The sequence below is a fragment of the Armigeres subalbatus genome, chromosome 3, assembly GCF_024139115.2.
Source record: "Armigeres subalbatus isolate Guangzhou_Male chromosome 3, GZ_Asu_2, whole genome shotgun sequence".
Lineage (NCBI taxonomy): Eukaryota > Metazoa > Arthropoda > Insecta > Diptera > Culicidae > Armigeres > Armigeres subalbatus.
The window spans coordinates 174,806,113-174,828,727 of NC_085141.1; the positions used below are offsets into that span (position 1 = coordinate 174,806,113).

At 40.5% G+C, this 22,615-nt stretch overlaps 1 protein-coding gene across 9 annotated transcripts in view; it reads right to left on the reverse strand.

Moving 5' to 3' along the window:
- Positions 1-22,615, reverse strand: part of LOC134219353 (serine-rich adhesin for platelets) — a 115,108-nt gene that overhangs the window by 23,901 nt on the left and 68,592 nt on the right. For all 9 annotated transcript variants that reach the window (XM_062698075.1, XM_062698072.1, XM_062698073.1 and 6 more), the window contains one exon: positions 8,875-9,285. In XM_062698075.1, the coding sequence (XP_062554059.1) occupies positions 8,875-9,285 (411 nt within the window). The remainder of the gene's footprint in view (positions 1-8,874; positions 9,286-22,615) is intronic.

Consider the following 22,615-nt stretch of genomic DNA (forward strand, 5'->3'; position numbering starts at 1 on the left):
TGAAATTCACACTGTAGTTTCATTTTTTTGTCAGGAATCCAATCCTGCAGAAATTAGGTTCCGCCACCCTCCGCCCGCAAAGTTATTTTGGTTTTACTGACAGTGGTCGTTTCGGTCTTGCCAATCAATTTTGATAAAAAGCAACGCACAATATGTTTTCTCTTTTTCTTCTACTTCTCATTTGCCCCAATACAATGATGCGACATCAGCTGAAAATTGTCTAGGGGTTGTACACTTATTACGTAAGCGTTATTTTTGAGTTTTTCAACATCCCTCCCTTCATGTAAGATTTCTTACATACAAATGATTTTTTATTTATGGGTAAAACGACAGATCCCCCTCCCCCATAAGGGCATGCGTAATATGTGTACGGCCTTCTAGTACCATTTGTTCTTGTCTCATGCATACTTTAATTAAGAAAATTCTACGTGATCATGAGTTTTTACAGGCACTTGCACACTCATTACAGGCACTTGAAAATATTGTCAACGAAAGTAGAACAAACTATCAAGTCATGTCTTGTTTAGTCGCAATGCAGGGAGAGTATCTTGTTTGACCCCTACATCTAATTTTCCATACTTACTCTGTAAAAAGATCATGAGTTTTTCACATGAACCGTAATATCAAGAAACGATTTGCGCCTCTACAGCTTTACTTTGTGTGACGACACAAAATCCATTCTATATGTTTACAATTTCTAATAATGGAATACAATTTTACGTTAGCACTGCAGTGAGGTGGCAGAAATTGGTAATGAAAGGTAGCAGTTAATATCTGTGAAAGTGCCCATAGAAATAGAACTCTACACTAGCGGCGCCAGCCATTGATATTTGATGAGGCACCACTTGGTGCAAGCACGTTGTCTTTGAGAACGTTAGCGTGCTTGCGACGACTGGTGACCCACCTCTCGTTCCGGTAGTGGATCTCTAGCTTACGGGTCGGTGATGCCGAGAAGATGAACCATCCATTCAATGAAATATCATAATATGTGGCCTGCTAAACCATTTTATTCACTTTTAACATTTTTGACCGCCTTTTTTGGAATTGGTCCCACTGTGCGGCTGTGCGGATTTTTGCCGAGCTGCAGAAATAAAAACTGAGTGTGTAGGCAATTAAATTAGATCTAGCTAAGTCTCCCAGCCGTAGATATCACAACGCTGATATAATTTGAAAAGATTGTCTAATTAGTAATGGTGTTAGTTTTATGTTCTTGAAAAACAATCTTGTTCAGACAAAAACAAAAATTACTGATTGCAATTTCAAACTGCACAATATATGTGATTTTGTTATAAAGTAGTTATTTTTGCTCTAAAATACATAAAGAAATATGTTATTTTTGTGAGAATATTGTAACAAAATTTGAAAGCTTTTTTTTTACAACTATTGTTATTTTTTTTTTGACGTTTGTTGTTCAATTGAAAAAAATCCGAGATTATTTGTTCACAAAGTAGGAAAGGGATCATCGCTTTAACGGCATTGAAGTCACTTGCATGTTTGCATGATTGATGTTCAGGTAAGTTAAAATAGTAATTTACGATAATCTAAGTTACAACGATATCTGAATGCCCCCTTGAGTGTTTTTACGCGTAAATTGGCATCCCGGAAGCAACAGGTAGGGCTTTTAAAAACTGGTGATATAAACATAAAAGCATATGGAGACGCATGGTACATTTGAGCGATGATTTATCTTGTGACCAAACTTTTCATGCAAATTTCATCTCATCAATTTTATTCAATTAATGAGTAAGTGTGCAAGCATTTGTTTGGAACTTGTATTAAAGGAAACCTGAAACTAATTACATGTTGGGAAGAATATGTCTCTTCAGCTTTGCCAAAAAATGTAGGAATTATAACCAGTTGGACATAGTCCCGAAGATGGGTGACATCGCACCAGAAAACGGTCGACAAAAAAGGCATTTTTTTTTTCAATTGTTGACGATTGTAAGAACTATACTACCGCTAACCGCAAGTCGAGCACATCTGTATATGGCGTCCATATCAATATGTGCTCGGCTTGCGATTAGCGGCAGTATAAAGCTTCCCCCAAACACACGCGACGAGACAATTGCGACGCGATTCTATCGCTTGGCGACTGCGATTCTGTCGCCGTTGGTATGGAAGCGTAAATGAAACATGCCTCCAGCGACCCAACAATAGAATCGCCGCCACTAGTTGTCGCCATCGCGGCGATGAAATCGCTTAGGTCTGGGGGAGCCTTGTCTCTGTATTATGTCTTGTCTCGCGTTGCGTTTCTTATATTGCCAAATATGCTTTAATAAGCTTCAATTGGACATAATTTATTCATCAATAGCGGACCCGCCGAACTTCGTTTCGCCTAAAATTGATTTATTCTCTGATTAGATCTCGGGCTATGAATAAATTGGTGTTTCATTTGTATGGGAGCCCCCCTTTTTAAAACGGGGAGGGGTCTCGAACCATCTTAAAAACCTTCCCCGGCCCCAAAAACCTCTGCATACAAATTTTCACGCTGATCTATTCAGTAGTTTCCGAGTCTATAAGGTTCAGACAGACAGAAATTCATTTTTATGTATATAGATGTTGTAGTACATCACAAACATTGGTATGACACTTGTAGTACCGGTAGTTTGGCTGCCAGGTCGAAGTAACCTAGATGTTAGTCACGCGAACAGGAACGACATAAGCCATTTTATACTTACTTTTGAATCAAATTTGTTTTCACATCTTTTGCAAGAAATTTTGTTTGAGCCTCCATGTCTGTTCTCTGTGGTTTTGTTTTCAAACTAGTTTTTGGCCTATTGAAACATTTTTTTTTCGGATCTTTTGAACCATTATTATATGACGGGCTTGGTAGTCATATGGCTACAGCTTCTGCCTCATACGCAGGAGGTCGTGGGTTCAATCCCAGGTCCGTTTCATTCTCCTACTTTGTATCTTTCTCTATATTTCTCATGTTCCAGCAATCGCCAGAACTGGAAATGGGCTTCTACACCGTTTCCGTTTCTCTATCCTAAACCTTAAAATTGACTATTCTAGCAATAACTGGTAGAATTGGAAATGAATGAAAAAAAAAGAGCGTTTTCAACATCTAATTAGAAATTACATCAATTGCTTTCTCATATCTATAATATGGTAACTCGTTAACCAAGACAAACCTCTGCCCCTCGCACCTAATCCAAAAATTCCAATAAATTCCGCATAAACTCGTGGCAAGTGCAGAGGTATATTCGGCTTGCAGTGGGCGAGTGATTGCATCATCATTTCCTCCCCCTTCCCTACATTGACTTGCATTCTGACGTGGCAGGCGCCAGTATGACCTAACAAATGAGATCACCAGTACTTGTACATTGAAGATGAGTGCTAGTCCCAAGCAAACATCTGTTGGTTCTCTGTGCAAGAACAGCTGATCTGGTCATAATGGAGTAGCAACTACGGGCAGTCAATCAAGCTCAAGCTCAAGCTGTTTTGAACCATTATTATTGGCATTATGTTGCTGTGCACCGTTCTCAATGTTCTGTGCAAAATTATCCTAGCCCGGATTCAGGAGAAGATCGATGCGACTCTCCGGCGGCAGCAGCCGGATTCCGTGCCAGAAGATCCTTTGTGGACCATATTGTCACGCTCCGCATCATTCTGGAGCAGGTCAACGAATTCCAAGAGTCCCTCTACTTGGTATTAATTGACTACGAAAAAGCTTTCGACCGTCTCAATCACTAGAATATGTGGGGCGCCCTGAGACCCAAGGGGGTTCCTGAGAAAATCATCGGCCTCATCGAAGCACAGTACGAGGCCTTTTTGTGTAGAGTGCTGCACAATGGGGTCCTGTCCGACCCTATCCGGTTCGTAGCTGGTGTGAGGCAAGGATGTATTCTATCACCGTTACTGTTCCTCATCGTAATCGATGAGATTCTGGTAGATGCAATTGACCGTGAACCAAACCGCGGGCTGTTATGACAGACTATAACCATGGAGCACTCCTCGCGCAACGGCGCTCTGATATGCAGAGTAAGCTCAACGACCTTGCCGAGCGCTCCTGTTCGGCATGTTTAGTCATCAACGTCAACAAAACCAAATCGTTGGTTGTAAACACGATGACTCTTTCCAGTTTCACAGTAGCCGGGCAACTAGTGGAGACTGTTGAAAGCTTCCAATATTTTGGTAGCCAAATGGCGTCAGACGGCGGTACCAAGATCGACATAGGCGCACGAATCAAGAAAGCAAGGGCTGCCTTTCCGAGTTTAAGAAATATCTGGAAAAACAGGCAGATAAGTGAACGCACCAAAATACGAATTTTCAACTCTAACGTGAAATCTGTGCTGTTATACGCTAGCGAAACATGGTGTGTATCAGTGGAGAACACTCAACGGCTGCAGGTGTTTATTAACAGATGCCTGCGGTATATAATTTGGGCCTGGTGGCCTCACAACTGGATCTCAAACAACGAGCTCCATCGTCGTTGTCACCAGAGGCCGATAGCAACAGAAATTCGGGATCGGAAGTGGGGCTGGGTCGGCCACACTCTACGTAGGGGCGGAAACGAAATCTGTAAACAAGCATTAGACTGGAACCCAGCAGGACATCGCAGCAGAGGCAGACCCAGAGGCTCGTGGCGACGAAGCCTCAATAAAGAAATAAAAGAAGTCGACCGAAATCTAACCTGGCAACAGGTTAAAGCGATAGCCGGGCAACGCTCAGGATGGAGATTCTTCAAGTTGGCCCTTTGCACCACCTGAGGTGTACAGGATCCATAAGTAAGTAAGTAAGTTATGAAGGATGAATATAAAAAAACATAGGACTTGAATTCGGTCGATTGAGCGGTTTTTCGTAGGCTGCGGGTTCTGTTGAGCTTCTATAAAAAGTTACATGTGTCCGCAAGCAGGCCCTATCAAAGCGACCGTGTGCCGTTCAAAGCGCACTAGTCTAGTCCTGGTGTTGGGTGGGACTTTATACAAATGCGACCCGACTGATCAAGCGTCTGTTCACCAAAAAGGTGCGGCTCCAACAGCGTCTGTTCTGGCATCGAGTGGCTGAGTATTAAATGCTATGAAACCATGGACCAACATTATATTATGAAGTGGGAACCTATGAGAGAAAAGATAATCGTTGCCAGATTTAGAACACGGGTCCGAAACCTTACTATAATCCAATGTTATGCGCCAACCGATGCTGCGGATCTGCAAGACAAAAAGAATTTCTGCAGCCAACTCAATGCAGCCAGCCGTCGTACATAGAATTCCGAAGGGTGATATCAAGATCTATATGGGCGACTTTAATGCAAAGATTTGATCCGACAACTTGAACCATGAGCTATGGTATCGGAGAAATGAGCGAAAACGAAGAGCTGGTCTCTGTGGTAATAACGACATGGTGATCGGGGGATCGCCCTTTTCTCATTGACAAGGTCACGTGGGTCTTCCGTGACGGCTTTACAGAAAATCAAATCGACCACATCTGCATCAGCCGAAAATGGAAACGGAGCCTTCTTGATGTACGGAATAAACGTAGTGCCGATATCGCGTCTGATCATCACCTCCTCATCACCGAAATACGCCTGCGCATTGCGCGGATTCGTCGGCAGGAGGAGAGAGTTGGATGACGGTTTAACACACGCTGACTGGAAGACGCCATGGTGAAACGGTCCTTCGTTGATAAACTGGAGACGCGGGCTGCAAATATTCCGGAAGGTGGCAGCGTGGAAGACCAATGGACCTCCATCAAGAATGCCTTCATCGCCACCAGCGAGAATAATCTGGGCAAACTGCGCACCCAGAGAATACAATGGGTCACCGATGAGACCTGGAGGAAGATAGAGAAGCGAGGAAAAGCCAAAGCCGCGATAGAGAGATCAAAAACCAAAGGAGCTAAAGTCTTAGCCCGTCAACGATACTCGGCTCCAGACAAGGAAGTGAAACGCTCATGTCGACGGGACAAGTGAGCGTGGGCGAACTCTCTGGTCGACGAAGAAGAGAGAGCCGCAGCAACCGAGGACATTCGCCTCCTCTACGATATCTCACGACGCTTAAGCGGGGCGAAGATGAATGCGACGATGCCTGCGAAAGACGCGACTCATCAGTTATTGACCGACCCAACTGACCAGCTGAAACGCGGGTTCGAGCACTTCGAACAACTTTTTCATGGCCATGATCTGCCTAGGATCCTACATATAACACGCGTCAATACCGAAGCTCCATCACTGCTAGAGGTTCAAACAACCATCCAAAGCGTGAAATCGAATAAAGCCCCAGGGTCGTTCGCATATCAGCCGAGATACTCAAAACTGACACCATTACATCCGCACTGCTGCATCGTTTATTTCGTAATATCTGGGACACCGTAACTTTTCCGATCGACTGGATGCAAGGTATCTTAGTAAAGGTGACCAGATTGTATGCGATAACTGGCGAGGCATTATGTTGCTGTGTACCGTTCTCAAAGTTCTATGCAGACTTATCCTAGTCTGGATTCAGAAGAAGATCGATGCGTCTCTCCGGCGGCTGCAGGCCGGATTTCATGCCGGAAGATCCTGTGTGGACCATACTGTCACGCTCCGTATCATTCTGGAGCAGGTCAACGAATTCCAAGAGTTTCTTTACTTGGTTTTCATTGATTATGAAAAAAGCTTTCGACCGTCTCAATCACGAGAATATGTGGGGCGCCCTGAGACGCAAGGAGGTACCTGAGAAAGTTATTGGCCCGAGGCCTTCTCGTGTAGAGTGCTGAACAATGCGGTCTTGTCCGACCATATCCGGGTTGTAGCTGCTGTGAGGCAAGGATGTATTCTATTTACTATTCTATCTTTACTATTTCTCATCGTAGTCGACAAGATTCTGGTAGGTGCGATTGACCTTGAACCAAACCACGGGCTGCTATGACAGCCTATAACCATGGAGCACCTAAACGATTTCGAATTGGCTGATGACGTTGCACTCCTCGCTCAACGGCGCTCTGATATGTAGAGTAAGCTCAACGACCTTGCCGAGCGCTCCTCTTCGGCAGGTTTAGGCATTTGTGCCAACAAAACCAAATCGTTGGATGTAAACACAGTGACCCCTCCCAGTTTCACAGTAGCCGGGCAATCAGTGGAGAATGTTGAAAGCTTCCAATATCTTGGTAGCCAAGTTGCGTCAGACGGCGATACCCAGTAGAAAACAAGGGCTGCCTTTGCGAGTTTAAGCAATATCTGGAAAACGGGCAGATAACTGAACGCACCAAAATACGAATTTTCAACTCTAACGTGAAATCTGTTCTGTTATACGAAACATGGTGTGTATCAGTGCAGGTGTTCGTCAACAGATGCATGCGGTATATAATTCGGGCCTGGTGGCCTCACAACTGAATCTCAAACAACGAGTTTCATCATCATTGTCACCAGAGGCCGATAGTAACAGACATTCGGGATCGGCCGAAATCTAATCTTGCAACTGGTTGATGCACGACCGGAGATGTACAGTATCCATAAGTAAGGAAGTAAAGCATATGCACAGCACATGTTTCGAAATGGACAAATTTATATGAATTTTGCGAAAAATGTTGAAGAATTTTATAAGTGATAGACAACGTTATAATGGGTTTATGGTAGATTTTGCCAGCTATCTGGGAGCCCTAGAAGTATGGACTAACATTTAGTGAGGTTTTCAATAAATCCATCTAAAAAAACACTCGTAAATCTGTAAAAAAGACAAAAATCATGGAAAAAATTTCGATAGAAGTTCAAAATTTCGTAAATGCGTACCATTGGTACGATGCACTTGTAAGTGTGTGATGCTCGGAAAAGTATAGAATGACTATCATTTGGTTTTAGTTGACTTATCAATAATTAAAGGAATTTCTTCAACCTAAGGCTGATAGAATCGCTTATCTTCATACCACCACCATAATAAAAATAGTGATGTATGCCTGGTGGCTCGATGAGTTTGATTCGTTAATACCATTTTTGGAAACAGGCGTATACGTTACTTTTTCATATCACGGCTGCAGCATTACGGCTCAATAAATGAGAGATTATAGCAGACACGAATTTGGTTTTAAAAAATTCTGATGGAAATCTTGATTGATTTGAGCTCTGTGTAAAGGTGAGATTCCGAAATGCCAAACGTAATGAAATCAGATCTTTGAACAAAACGAAGTTGGACCTCCCACGAAGAAGCAAAATTATGTTTGAGCTTCAGTACCGATGCATGGTCATAATCAGTATTACCGCACCTTTTTGCTGAAGTGGAAACTGATTGGGGGGCGCCCTTGTGAGAGTGGATGTAAGCCATTACTAGAAGGGAATATATAGCAATATCTTAATCTAAAGTGGTCTCACATCAAGTTGGAGAAGTATATATTAGAGACGTGCCAGCGTAGGACTGGAACCCTTTTAAATAAACACAATAATAATAAGTAGGGAGCGGGACCATTTGGGCAGCACCCCTATTCCCGTCCGTAACGTTAATAACTAATCGCGTTCCAACCAAATGGCTTGATTGTTTGTACATCACTAGATATCGACAGAAACTAAACATGTACTAAAAAACAAGTAATTCGGTTGTAATGCGCTCGAAAAATGAACGTTGCTGACGGGAATAGGGGGTGGTGCCCAAATGGCTCTCTACCCTATATATTGAAAAATTGTACCATTTTTCATTTTACGTTTTTTGTCGATTTTTTTGCAGTTATGCTCAGTGATGAAAAAAATAACAACATAGAAACAAACCCATCTGCTATTTACTCTTCAATTTTGATGGAATCAATATGGAAACTATGAGATTAAGAACCGGGACAATAACTCTATGCAATGACTTCGTAAGAGAGTTGCGGTATGTGATTTACCTCCCCAAATAAAAGATCCTACATGTAACCTACACGTTTCCTAATAATGAAAAATGGTCAAACATCACAGCATCCACCCACCTGTATCGCTCTCCGCACAAAACTGTAGCACGTTTCGCCCGGCGACGACGACGACAGGCTGGAGCTGTCCCCGTCACCGGCCGAGCGACTCGAGTTGGTGGAATCCTCCGTGTAGGCGTGGTACGGCGGCAGAAAGTCATCGTCGTCCTCCTCGTCGGAAATGGCGGAATTTTTCGTACGCGGTGGCTGCCACGGAACCAGCACATCCTGCGACTCGAACCGTCGGTGCCGTTGCTCTAGGGCCCACACAGTGATGATGACACGCCCACCGATCCGCAGGATTCGGGCCAGCTCCCGAATGGCCCCGACGCGACGCTCGGTTGTGGCGAAATGGTGCACCACCGCCAACGACAGGACTGCATCGAACGATTCGTCACGGAACGGCAGCTCCAGGTTATCACATATCGCCACCTGTTGAAAATGGAAATGATCAATTGTCGAAGGAGTTTTGCGATGGCGGCAAAAGGATGCAGATTTACAAGCGCTTATACGGAATCAATTTCAAATTATATCGCTTACAGAAGTATTTTCAAATAGTTTAGACGCGTGAGTTCTTTTCCAAACATTTAATATCAATCTGTTCATCTTGAAGACCATTACCTACTATTTATATTTTTATGTATAAATACGTTGTTAATCTAACATGTTGTTTAATATCTTCTTCTATGGTGGTGACGCATAGAATAAAATACCCAACATTATTAACAAATAATGGTTTAATCTCCTCCCATGAGCAGTTATAATCTTATTTGATATTACATTCATGTTTTTCATAAAATCCCATAAAATCCCACGGTTCAAACCCCACGGCTGCCGAACATTTTTTCGCAACATTTAATTGATTTGCTTTTTTCGAAAACTTTACTCTGTTGAATTGTGCTTAGTCGTGTTCTGCGATTTCATCAAAAATGATAGTTTTTGACTTGTTTTCAGCTAAATGTTTTCTGTTCATTAGTCGTCAATTCCGGAATCGCAAAACATCAAACTAACTGTTTTTAAACCGCTCAGAGTCTTGCACCCAGACAACAGTTCCAATACATAATCCTATACACAATCTTGACATCAATTCTATAAAAAAAATCTTGGCAACTCCCCTAACTGTCCTATTATCTAATTGTAATAATTCCGTCCCTCTAAAAAAAAATAAAGCGCTAGTTAAGGATTTTTTTTGCAGATATACGTGCTTAATGCCTAAAACACAATTATCGAAAAAAAGTAGGTTACAGAAACACTGCAAATATTTTCTCCCAAAGGGGACAGTTTTGAACAGTTTTGAAGAAGCTGTGAGTTGGAAAATTTAGGCGAATAAAATCAAGTTTTTCGACGACACTCATTTCTATCCAAAAAAGGCGAGCGGGATTGCGGCTTCAAGGTACCTACTTGGATCAATTCTGTGCTTTTATTTACATGAGTGCAAAGCCTGTAATAATCTTTTTATCCTACATGTACATAATCAGTTTCTTAGCACAGTATGGCAAATGAGTTGAACATGCATAGGGACTCTATTTGCCGAATTTAATTTCTAGCATGGCGTTTTCGTTTCAACCTGTAATGGAAAACAAACCATGGTTGACATTGACTATGCCTTCACCTATTGAAATGCTCCCCGTCGAAAACCAATATGATTTTTCTCCCTTCTTATATCTTGGGTTTTTTACTGCAGAGCGCAGATATTATTTGCATTATTCATGAAGATTTCCATTCCTTCGTACAGGATACGCTTCCGTATGTGGCCATTCACAAATTATGTATGGGTCTAAGGAAAAGGACCTCGAGTCCTTAAATTCGCCAGAGAAAACTTATATGTGGGAAGAAAGACAACAATCCATGAAATCCTTCTACGTAATTTGTAAATGACCCTTAAGTGGTGTTTCGTTTGCTCCATTATTGCAATATTGCTCGCTCGCACTGTGCTCGGTACGTATGCCGTTCAGAACCCTTCACAAACACTGATATTTGTTTTCGTGTTTTGCTTATGATTAAGTATAACTGCGATGAATAGAATCATATTGGTTTAAATGTACGATGGAACAAAAATTTGGGAAGGTATAAATGAGAATTTTTAGAAGCATTAACATGCTTATTGCTCATGGTATAGGACCACAGTGAACAATTTTCCAGGGTCCAATATTCTTGTTAGAGTGGGGGAGCCTTTTGAAACGTTCTAATAGATTTCAATGATTTTCGAGCTTTGGACCATGGATTTTAATTTCGGCTTTCGACTTAGTATCCTAGTTCTTATTTGAAATATTCCACTCATTGGTATGGCAAGATGTCTCATAATGGCGCAGAGACAAAACGATTTAGTCCCAACAAAACTAGGCTAAACTAAAATGTCACATATCGTCAGATACACAACGCAGCATTTTGAGTAAAAATATTGATCTCGCATATTAAACAGTTAGAATATGAGTTTTGTTCCAGAGGTGAGCCAGCCAAGAGCTGAAAGCCTCTTAAATAAAGACAATCATAATATGAATTTTATGTCCGGTATTAAAATCATTGCGAAACTTAGTTTACACTTTCGCGAATTGGAAATACTTTTATTTCAATCAAAGTTAATTGCCTATTTCCGGGGATTAAACCACCCGACTGTGTAGGGGAGAACGGTCCAAAATGCACCCCTTAAGCTTTTTCGCCCATATAAACAAAAATACCCAACCATTTCAACGTATAGGTGCAAAATTTACAAACCCAGCTACATTTTACAATGATCTCCTATTCAAAACAATAAGGTTTTCATGACTTTCTAACGCATTTAAAAAATGTTTTAAATATAGGCCTGGGGCAAAACGCCCGAATGGTGGTCTAAAATGACTCAATTGCATGTAAAATGATGGTGAACGCATGGTTGTTTGTTTTTTCTTAATGGATTGAGCTACAATATTACGGATGTGGCGAAAGAATAGCAAATCGTTAAATATGAGGGAATATGAAGGGATTTTTTTTCCAATGGAGATCAATTGTAGCGACCCTAAACGCCATGCAATAATCATCATTTTTCTTCTATTTTTAAAGTATGTCATATAAACGAACAAAAGGAAAGATTGGACAGGTTGGAACCTGTCCATTTATGTTTATCAAATAGCAACCGCTGTTGAAAATAAACAACGGATATTTAAGTATAAGCAAAACTTGGCGAATAAGCTGGCCTAGAAATAGTAGCTGACTCAATTGTTAAATAATTGTTTATTTAGAGAGTACGAATGCTTTCGGAGCAGAATGTCACATGAGAGTAAATGTAGGTAGTATGAAACATTCTGCAACATTATTGAAAATGAGAGAAAAATTGTAAACAATAGCCAGTAGTTATAAATAACGTTTTTGTAAATAAAGAAGAGAGTCGGATTTTGGACTTGGAGTTAGCAAGTCACATCAGAATTGTTCAAGTGTTTTATTTTTCAAATTGTGATGACTGTTTTCCTTAAAACTAACCGCTCGAGCTCGCGCACAATGATGGATAACTAATTATGAATTGTAATGGTAATATGCGTTCATAAATGTACTACAACATATTATATGAGTGAGGCCATTTTGCCCCAGGGGTGCATTTTGGACCGTTCTCCCCTACAGCCGCCAGACATTCTAAATACTCATGCTCCTCTAATGTGGACGTGTACTATACACATGTGGAAGTATTGGCTTGAGATATGGATTGCGAGTGATTTGACTATGCGTCCAATTTGGGAATCTCGAGCTCGTTCAGTAGCCGCTTCGTAGCTTAGTTGGTTAAAGCACCAGTCTAGCGTACTGTAGGGTCATGGGTTCGAGTCCCATCGAAGGGAAAGTGGTTACCTCCAATACATTTTCCAAATCAATATCTTCCACATAACGTACATATTCACATATGAGTTTTCAAAACATTGTAAAACAAATACTTTTATGTTATGTTTTGACCTGGCAAGTAAATTGAACAAATCAGTTGAATTGATTTGAATAAAGGTTCAATTCCAGCAACTTGTCGTGTCTAATTGTAGCATTATGGTGTTAAAAAGAGTCGGAACTGAGATGAAACAGATAAAGATCGATGGTCAATTTTGATGAAAAAAATAATAAGAATCAAAACAAGTAAGAGGAACATCGTCTTTGTAAATCACGTGTAAGACGTAAATTAGGTGAAAAAAAACATTCAAATAATTGACAAAAACTGTGATTTTTCTATATTTGGTCAACATCTCAGTATTTTACGAGGCAAAATGCCCTCGCAACACTACCGTGCTCTACCATGCGTCTCCACACGCATCCACGTATGTATCATTTTGTGCTGGACCGGACGGTATACCCGCTGCTTTGCTGTGCCGGTGTTCAACTGCTCTAATTAAACCGTTAGCAAAAATCTTCAATTTCTCTCTTCGAATCAGAACGTTTCCCCTATGCTGGAAATCGTCATACCTTTTCCGGTACATAAGAAAGGGAACAAATGCGACGTGAACAACTATCGTGGAATAACAACTCTCTCTGCTTGTTCGAAAGTTTTCGAAATCATAGTGAATGACTCTTTGCCTGCTGTAGGCAGTACATCTCTACGGACCAGCATGGATTCTTTCCCAAGAGATCGGTCGCAACAAACTTGGCTGAGTTCACATCAACTTGTATTGAAGCTCTTGACGCTGGGAGGCAAGTGGATGCTGTATACTTAGATCTCAAGGTTGCTTTCGACCGAGTGAATCATCGAAATCTACTTGTTAAACTTGATAATCTGGGCGTTTCTACTGCATGTGTTGATTGTTTTAGATCTTACCTGACGGATAGAACATTGCGTGTCAAGATCGAATCATCTCTTTCGGATCTTTTCGTTACTTTCCCTGGAGTGCCACAAGGCAGTAATCTTGGTCCACGATTGTTTTCGATATGCATCAACGACGTGACACTGGTGCTACCGCCTGGAGTAAGGCTTTTGTATGCTGATGATGCAAAGATCTACGTTGTTGTTAACAGCCTTGATGACTGCATTAAACTACAAATGCTTCTAACCCGTTTTGAGGAGTGGTGTATGCGAAACTGCCTGTCACTCAGTATCCACAAATGCCAAACAATAACGTTCAGCAGAAAACGAAAACCTATTATCTTCAATTACACGCTGTCTGGAATAGTTCTTGAGCGTGTGCAGCGTATCAGAGATTTGGGAGTTATACTTGATGACACACTTACTTTCCGGTTCCATTACGATAACGTAATTTCAAAGGCAAACCGACAACTGGGCTTTATAATGAAAATTGCCAATGGATTTCGTGACCCACACTGCCTGCGATCACTGTACTGTGCCCTTGTACGGTCAATACTGGAGTTTGCTGTCATTGTCTGGTGCCCTTATCAGACCACTTGGATCTCGAGGATTGAATCTGTGCAGAAGAAGTTCGTGCGCTTTGCCTTGCGCAATCTTCCTTGGCGTGATGGTCAACATCTCACTCCTTATGAAAACCGCTGTCGGCTACTTGGGCTGGATACTTTAGATGTTAGACGTCGTGTGGCACAGGCTATGTTCGTAGCGAAAATCCTCAATGGTGCTGTCGACTCTCCAGTAATGCTCAACAAGATAAATGTTTATGCTCCTATGCGCCCGCTGAGGAGGAGAAATTTCATACAGCTCGGTGCTCGAAACAGTCGTTATGGTCAGCATGATCCGGTTCGATATATGTCGTCCAACTTCAACATAGTGTTCCATCTTTTTGATTTTCATCTATCGCCAGCTGCTCTTCAACGAGCTTTCGCAGCGCACTTCCGTGATACCACTTGACATAAAAACCGTAGATTGTAAAATGCTATTTTACTGTTTTGTTGTATTTCTTGTACATTTTATCCATGTTTGCCTTATTCTTAGCGTCATTGAGACACCAGGTGTCAGATGACGAATACAATTAAATAAATAAATAAATGAAGAATGATGGACGTGTGCATGGGTGTAGCCAGGATTTCGAGTAGGGGGGGGGGCAACTTTTTTAGGTCTTCTGAATCGTAGTTTTATAGTAGTTTTATAAAAACAAATGAATATTAGTGCATGGCACTATTTCCTTTAAAGTTCCAAAAACTTACAAACCAAATCCTCAACCAACAGTAAAGGCAGGATCACAATAGTGCGTTGCGCTGGGCGTTGAAGTAATCGTTTTGTACTAAAACGCAACGTCAATGAACGTCACGCATTCATGCCCACAAAGCAACGTTCGCGTTGTGCGTTTATTTAACAACAAGTCCGCAGAACTGCCAGTAAACAAAAATCTTCGAATTTCTTGTGCAAATTCCATAACATTTTCCGTGAAAGTTGTGAATAATTTCTTGTGAAAATTGTGAAGAATTTCTCCAGGAATTCCACCGAAAATTTATACAGAAATTAGACCGAAAATGAAATTAACAATAGAATTTTCGGAGGAATTCCTAGATTAATTTCCAAAGAAATCATGAAATAATTCCGGTGGAAACTTCAAGATTTCCACTGGGAGATCCCCCAGGAGCAGGCTTGTAAAATGTCATCTGCATGTCATTTGACTAATTTGTTAATAACTTTCTTCAGAAGTAAAATTCACATAATAATTTTAGATGTACTCATAAAGCTTGAGTAGGGCTATATTTTTGTTCAAGGGTACATTGCCCTAAATATAACATCTAAGGCTGGAGAGTGAAATCTCTCCAAAATGTCACGTGTCATTTGACATAATGTCATTTGAATGACATTTATCCTCCCACGCCCCAGATTACATATTTACAGTAATGTCTTGTTAGACAAAGTTGTAGGCACATTTAAGCACTATAAGTTCGTCATACATCAATAATCAATAGCTAACTTCTGAAAAAGTTCTGGGAAAATTATAGAAATGAATGCAAATGACATTTTACAACACTGCCCAGGAGTCTCTCCGAAAATTCCTCTGGGAGTTCCTCCGGAAATTCTTCCAGGAATTCCACCGGCAGTTCCTTCAAGAACTCTTCCAAGATTTCCTCCGAGAATTATTCCGGTAGTTCTATAGTCAGTTTCTTATGAAAATTCTTCCGGGAATCTCTCCAGATTTGGAATTTATTTAGGCTTCTTCAGGAATTTATATAGAAATTCCACCAGAAACTCCTCCGAGAATTTCTCTGGGAGCTCCTCAGGGAATTCTGTAGGAGGATGATGATGACGATGGTCCAGTTATATACCTCTTTAAAGGTTTCAGCTAGACGAGATTTGTCTATAAGATGAATTCTCCAAGATTTTTTCCGAAAATGCTTCTTGTAGTTTCACTGGTAGTTCCTTCTTTCTTTTGAAAATTCTTCCGGGAGTTTCTTCAGAAATTCTTCCGGAAGTTCCTCCGGGAATTGCACCGGCAATTCATCCGGGAGTTGCTCCGGGAATTCCTCCGGGAGTTCCACCAGTAGCTCTTCCAGGAAATCATTTAGGCTTTCTTCAGAAGCTTAGCTGGAAATTCCCGAAGTTCTTCCGGGAGGTCCTCTAGCAATTCTTCTAGGAGCTAGGATTTCCTTCGGGAATTCTTACGGGAGATCCACCAGCAGTTTCTACGAGAATTCATCAGGGAGCTTCACCGGCAGTTCCTCCGGGTGTTCCTCTGGAAAGGAACTCCCGGAGGAACTCCCAGAGCAATTTCTGGAGAAACTCCCGGGGGAATACTCGGGGAAATTATCAGAGGAATTCTAGGAGGAACTGCCGGTCGAACTTCTGGAGGAATTTCTTGAATAACTACAGGGATAATTTTCGGAATCGAGGAACTACTGGTGGAACTCCCGGAGAAAATTTTAGAGGAACATCCGGTGGAATACCCGGAGTTGAATTTCTAGAGGAACTTCCAAAATCCCATTTCCCGTGAATTTCTGCCAAATATCCTCCAGGAATTCCCAGTGAAGTGCCTGGAGGAGCTCCCTGAGGAACTCCCACAAGCACTTCCGGAGGAATCCTGAAGGAACTCCCGGAAAAATTATTGCAGGAGAATTATTGCAGAAATTCCCAGATGAAATCCTGAAAGTATTCTCTTGGAACTTCTGGAGGAACTCTCAAATTAATTCCCGAATGAAATTCTGGAGTATATTCCGAGTGAAGTCCGGAAAGAATTCTAGGACCATTCTGCGGAAAATTTCCCGGAAAGATTCCTGGATAAGTACCTGAAGGAATTACCGGAAAAATACCTGTAAGAATTTCTGGGGAGATACTTGGACAATTTCCGGGAGAAATTCCTAAAGAAATTTCTAGAGGAGTTCTTGGAAGATATTCTGAAGTAATTGCGAAAAGAATTTCAGAAAGAAATGCTAGAGGATTTCGCTATTGAATTTATGAAGGTATTCCCGGAAATTTTCATGGAAGTTTCCCGGAGGAATTAAAGGAAGAGTTCCTGGAAGAATGCCCGGTGAAGTTCCTAGAACAATCTACGAAGGAATTTCTTATAGATTTACAAGTGAAATTATGGAGCGAAATCGGAGGATTTCCGTCATAAATTTCTGAAGAAACTTCTGGTGGAATTTTGGGAAGAAATTCCGTATGTATTCTTGAAGGAACTCTCAAATGCATTCCTGAAGGAAATGCCGGAGATTTTTCTGGAAGAATAGCCGAAGAAATGTCTAGAAGTAAAACTTGGAGAGAAGAAAAGAAATCTTCAAGGAATTTCCTCATGTACTTCCTAAAAAAAATTAGTGGGGGGTTTCTAGATAAGAAGGATTTACAATTACATGAAAAGGATTTCCGAACGATTTTCAGAGGAATTTGTGGATAACTTTCCGGAGGAATTCAGATGTTCCCAGGGGAGCTTCTAGAAGGATTTCAAGGAGAATTCTTGAGCCCGAAATGTTTCGAGTTGTTTTGAATTTTCATATATTATGGATCCTGGATACCCTAATAAGTTTTGGGAATCTTTTGAATTTGAGAATATTGTTGGATCGTGAAGTGCACATGTTTAAGGAAATTCATTTCATTACTTGTTCAATCTTTCCACTATTTAGGGGAGGACTGCCCCCCTCTGGCTACACCCTTGGACGTGTGGGACACCCAACACGCGTTTCCAATGAGTTGTCCGGCAACAGCACAAAACCTCTGTTTTTAAAATGTAAATGCTATCAACCATGTTGAAATTTCTTGCAATATTATGAATGATTATTAATTGTCACATGTGGTCAAATCATGGCAGCATTTGCTCAGCTAGGACATATTGCCTCCATATTACATTCCTTCATGGAGCTCTGATTAACTGTCCCTAGTTTGATATATTGTACTGTGCATATTCTATAAGAAATGATAATATTGTCGCCTGTTTGTTGACTGGAAAAACTTTCACACATCTGACAAAACTCTGGAGCGTACACAGTAACATATTTTGAAAATTAGCCGCAATAGAATTAACCATTGAAAGTAAATTCGGTACTATGATTTAAGTAATAAAATCCATGATATTTTAATTCAATATTTCTCAATTTTACTTCATCCTATCGGGATCCTTGATATGCGAGCACGTGGCAGTCACAGCAAATCAAAACAAACCCCATTTCATGCAAACTGCAGCTGGATCCTAATTTATTCATATAAGCGTTAACCAAATGTATATATTCGCATATTCTATTGGAATGGCAATCAGCATTTCACATATTCTATTGGAGTGGCAAGCAGCATTTCACCGCTTAACTTATTGCTTTCCACACATTTCGACGAGAAATCTGTGATGCATTCAGCATATTGAGTCTCAAACAGTCCCGTCATGAAGAAGTTTCCGTATCATGTAAAACTAAGCTATTGTTTAGTTTGTTGAAGAATAGAATAGAATAGTACACCTAACCTGGTACAATTTGATCTACTCGCTTTCAAGAAGCGGACATAGTCTCTCCCTTGCAGACCGAAGTTCGATGCCCATGCTGGATTTTATTGTTTCTCTATAAAAAATGTGAACTGTTAATAGACCTTTCCCACCAAAAATTGTAAAATTCATCCGATGCTCGTTCAAAATCAGGCAAATGTTAGGCCAAAACTAGGGGCCCTCCTTAGCCTAGCGGTAAGATGCGCTGCTTTAAAGCAAGACCATGCTGAGGGTGGCTGGGTTCGATTCCCGATACCGGACTAGGCAATTTTCGGTTTGGAATTATCTTGACTTCCGTGGGCATTTAAGTATCATCATGCCAAGCCAATAAGAAAAAGAAGATGAAGAAGTTAAGTCAAACTTGAAATACAGCACTTTTTTGATTTTATGTTTTAATTTTTTTCAAATAGTTGGATGCGTAAAAAAATGTGGGCTCTTTGGGATAGATGACCTTGAATAAATTAAAGAATCGATTGGGCGAATAGTTTTTTTACGGTCAATTACAGCATGTGGAAATAAAAAAGGACCTATAATTTTAAGCTGTTTAACGCGAAGGTCAATTTGTCACATATCTACTTGAACGAAAATTTAAAGTTTTTTTTAACTGCGTAGATATGTGTTGAAAATGGCAGGTGAGCTCCAACCCTAAATAGAGTGTGTACATTTTGTAGTGCAGCAGAAAATTACCGTTCATTAGGAGTCTCGTTGGAAAAAACACTGCTGAACTGCATGCGGAAAAGTTCTCAGATGTCTTCTATAATAAGCAATAAATAAATAGAAATTTTTCCTTCATAAGAGGCTGTCAAGCCAAATGGCAGAACAACATTTAACCGAATATCGTTTGACCTATCTGTTCGTTTGGCAATTTTTAGCTATTCAGCTAAAACAACTCAGAAGAAGTGAGAAATGAGACATTTCTTTACATAAAAATAAGACGCGAGGAGTCGGAAGTGACAAATGAGAAGTAAAAATAGACATGAAAAAAGTGAAAAGTGAGAATGAGAAGTATGTAGTGTGGAGTGCGAAGCGAGAAGAAGTATTATGAATATATTTGTTAGATGCTAAAAGAGATTTCTCCGCAAAAATCGAAGCGATAGATAGGATAGGTATTTTTTTTATTATCGTTTTTAATGTGGCTACATCACGATGGTCATGTCGAGAATAAAGGTTCCCCCAAACACACGCGACACGACAGTCGCGACGCGATTCTATCGCTTGGCGACAGCGATTCTGTCGCTGTTGGTGTGGAAGCGTAAATAGAGTATTGCCTGCAGCGACCCAACGATAGAATCGCGGCGACTAGTTGTCGCCGTCGCGGCGATGAAATCGCTTAGGTTTGGGGGAGCCTTAACCGTCAAATGTGACTAGTAGTTTCTTTCTAATCTGGTAGCACATTTTGAATAGGACAGAAATTAGTTGATGATCCGAGTCCTGCTAATTTATCGACTTTTTCGTTCCCATCAATTCCACAGTGGACAGGAATGCAATATAAAGTGACTTGGTTACAACAAGACTAATTTTGACTAATTGATACAAAGTAGGAAAGGAGCAAGTTCCTTTTTGAACCCACGACCTCCTGCTTATAATGCAGAAGTGGTAGCCACTAGACATTGGTGTAACTAGCCCAGACGCCTAGAAGGGCCTATAGCCCCTTCATCTAAATATTTTCTCTATTTTGAGTTTCTTTTCAAAAATTCTCGAACACTTTATCACCTTATTAAGTATCCATTAAGATGAATACGGCCCAACAACGGCAATTGCGGATCAATCGCACTGATCCATATTCTATTTTCTCAAGCACGCACTTTCTGTTATAGCCCTCAGTATCGAAATGTGTTTGTTTACCAGCCGATGATTGCTACAACGACTGAAATTGATAGCGTATGGCTATTTCGTCTAATTGTAATTGCGCTCGGCTTGGTCCCGCTGTCTGAAAGGACAATATGTGAAAGATCGCCATCATGTTCGCACCGGTAGACAACGGAATTTTGCATATTTAATAAACATTCATTTTCAACAAATGAAAAAAAAATATATAACATTCCTCCAGGGCTTCCGACGGGAATCCTCCATAGATTTCAATGAGTATCTTTTATAGTGATTTCAGCGGGAATCTCCAAAGATTCAACGGGAATCCTACAAGCATACCGAAGGGAACCTTCAAGGATTCTGAAGGAAATCTACCAGGGAGTCTGACAGGAATGTTCCAGATAGGGTGTTTCAGGGATTTCAAATTCTCCCGGGATGTCGTCGGGAATATTTTCGGGGGATTCCAGTGAGCATATTTTAGATATCCTCATTCCTCCAGGAATTTATTTATTATTTATTTATTTATTATTTGTTTTCTTCATCTAACTTGACGTCTTAATGAAGTCCAACTTGACGTCTTAATGAAGTTCCGACGGGTGTATTTCAAGGACTCCGATGGAAATGTTCCAGGAATTTCGACGGAAATGTTACAGGAGTTCCAACGGGAATGTTCCAGCGATTCCGTCGGAAATCCTCCAGGAATTCCAACGTGAATGTTTAGGGATTTCGTAGGCAATGTTCCAGATATATAGAAGAAATCTGTTGAAGGATTCCTAAGCAAATTGTCGAGGAACTCCGAATTATTCTTCCAGGGATTCCGTAAAGAATTATTCAGCGATTCCGAAGGGAATTCTCCAGGGATGTTGAAGCAAATCGTTGAGGGATTCCGAAGCAATTCGTCGAGGAATTCCGAAGCAAACTGTTGATATATTTCGAAGCGAATCGTCGAATGATTTCGAAGCAAATCATTTAGGGATTCCGAGGCAAAACGTCAAGAGATTCTTAATTAAATATTCAAGGGGTTCAGAAACAAATCGTCAAGGAATTCCGAAGCAAATCTCCGAACGTTTTCGAAACAAATCTTCGAACGACTTCGAAGGAATTCCGAAGGAAATTAAAGAGAGATTCTGAAGCAAATCCTCCATCGATTATGAAGGGTATTCCCCACAGATTCCGATAGGGTATGGATACCGAAAGGAATTCAGTGTGAATTCTTCTGGATTCCGATTGGAAAACTTCAATGATTTGGGAAGGGATTCTTTAGAGTTTCCAATGAGAATTCTTCTCTGATTTGGATGGGAATTCCTCTCGGATGCTGATGGGTATCGTTGAGATTATCATGCTGATAGACAAGTGGAAGTCTGCTGGAAAACTGTCACTCCAATCCAAGATGGTTGACTACATATCTTTAACTGCTGGCAAAGTACCACGATTGCTTTGATTGATATTTTGATGGCTCTCCGTTGTTGTTCATATCAAGCTTATTTTGATGCTATCAAATCAATTTGATATATTTTTTCATTCTTAACACCAAGTGCAATTTCAATGCCACATAGGAATCTTTCTCAGAAATCAGAAACAAGCTCATTTGTCTTCCACTTATTTCATTATGATAGGGTGAATATGGGAGATAACTCATTTGTCTTAAAACTTTTTCAGGGATTCATTATGCTATATGTTGAAAATTGTTATCACTTTTTAAATTCTAATTTTTTTCAGCCCCCTTGGAAAAAAAATTAAAAGCCGAATTTTTTTTTTCAAGAATGGTGGCAATTTTTCAATATATTTTATGATGCACGAGAAAGGCATCATCACTGCTAGGCGGATTAATCTGTTTTTTTTTTATATCAATGTAATGACAGATTTTCCTCTTGTTGTTGTTCCGTTTTTCTCTTCTCGTATAACAAAGTTGTACCGAAAGCCTATACAATAACTACAAAAACGAATTTTTGATAAGAGGCCCTTAGACTCATAGTGTCATATACCAATCTCCTCAGCTTATTCCCATTAGGCCGATTATCGTTTGATCCCACACATTCCAGCAGGGATAGGCCAAAGGTTTGCTGAAGGTATCTTTGTTCTCAAAGCTGTAGTTTTCTAGATATTTCAATATCATTTTTTTTGCAAAAAAAAAACATTTAGTTTTCACCGCAATATTTAATATACTC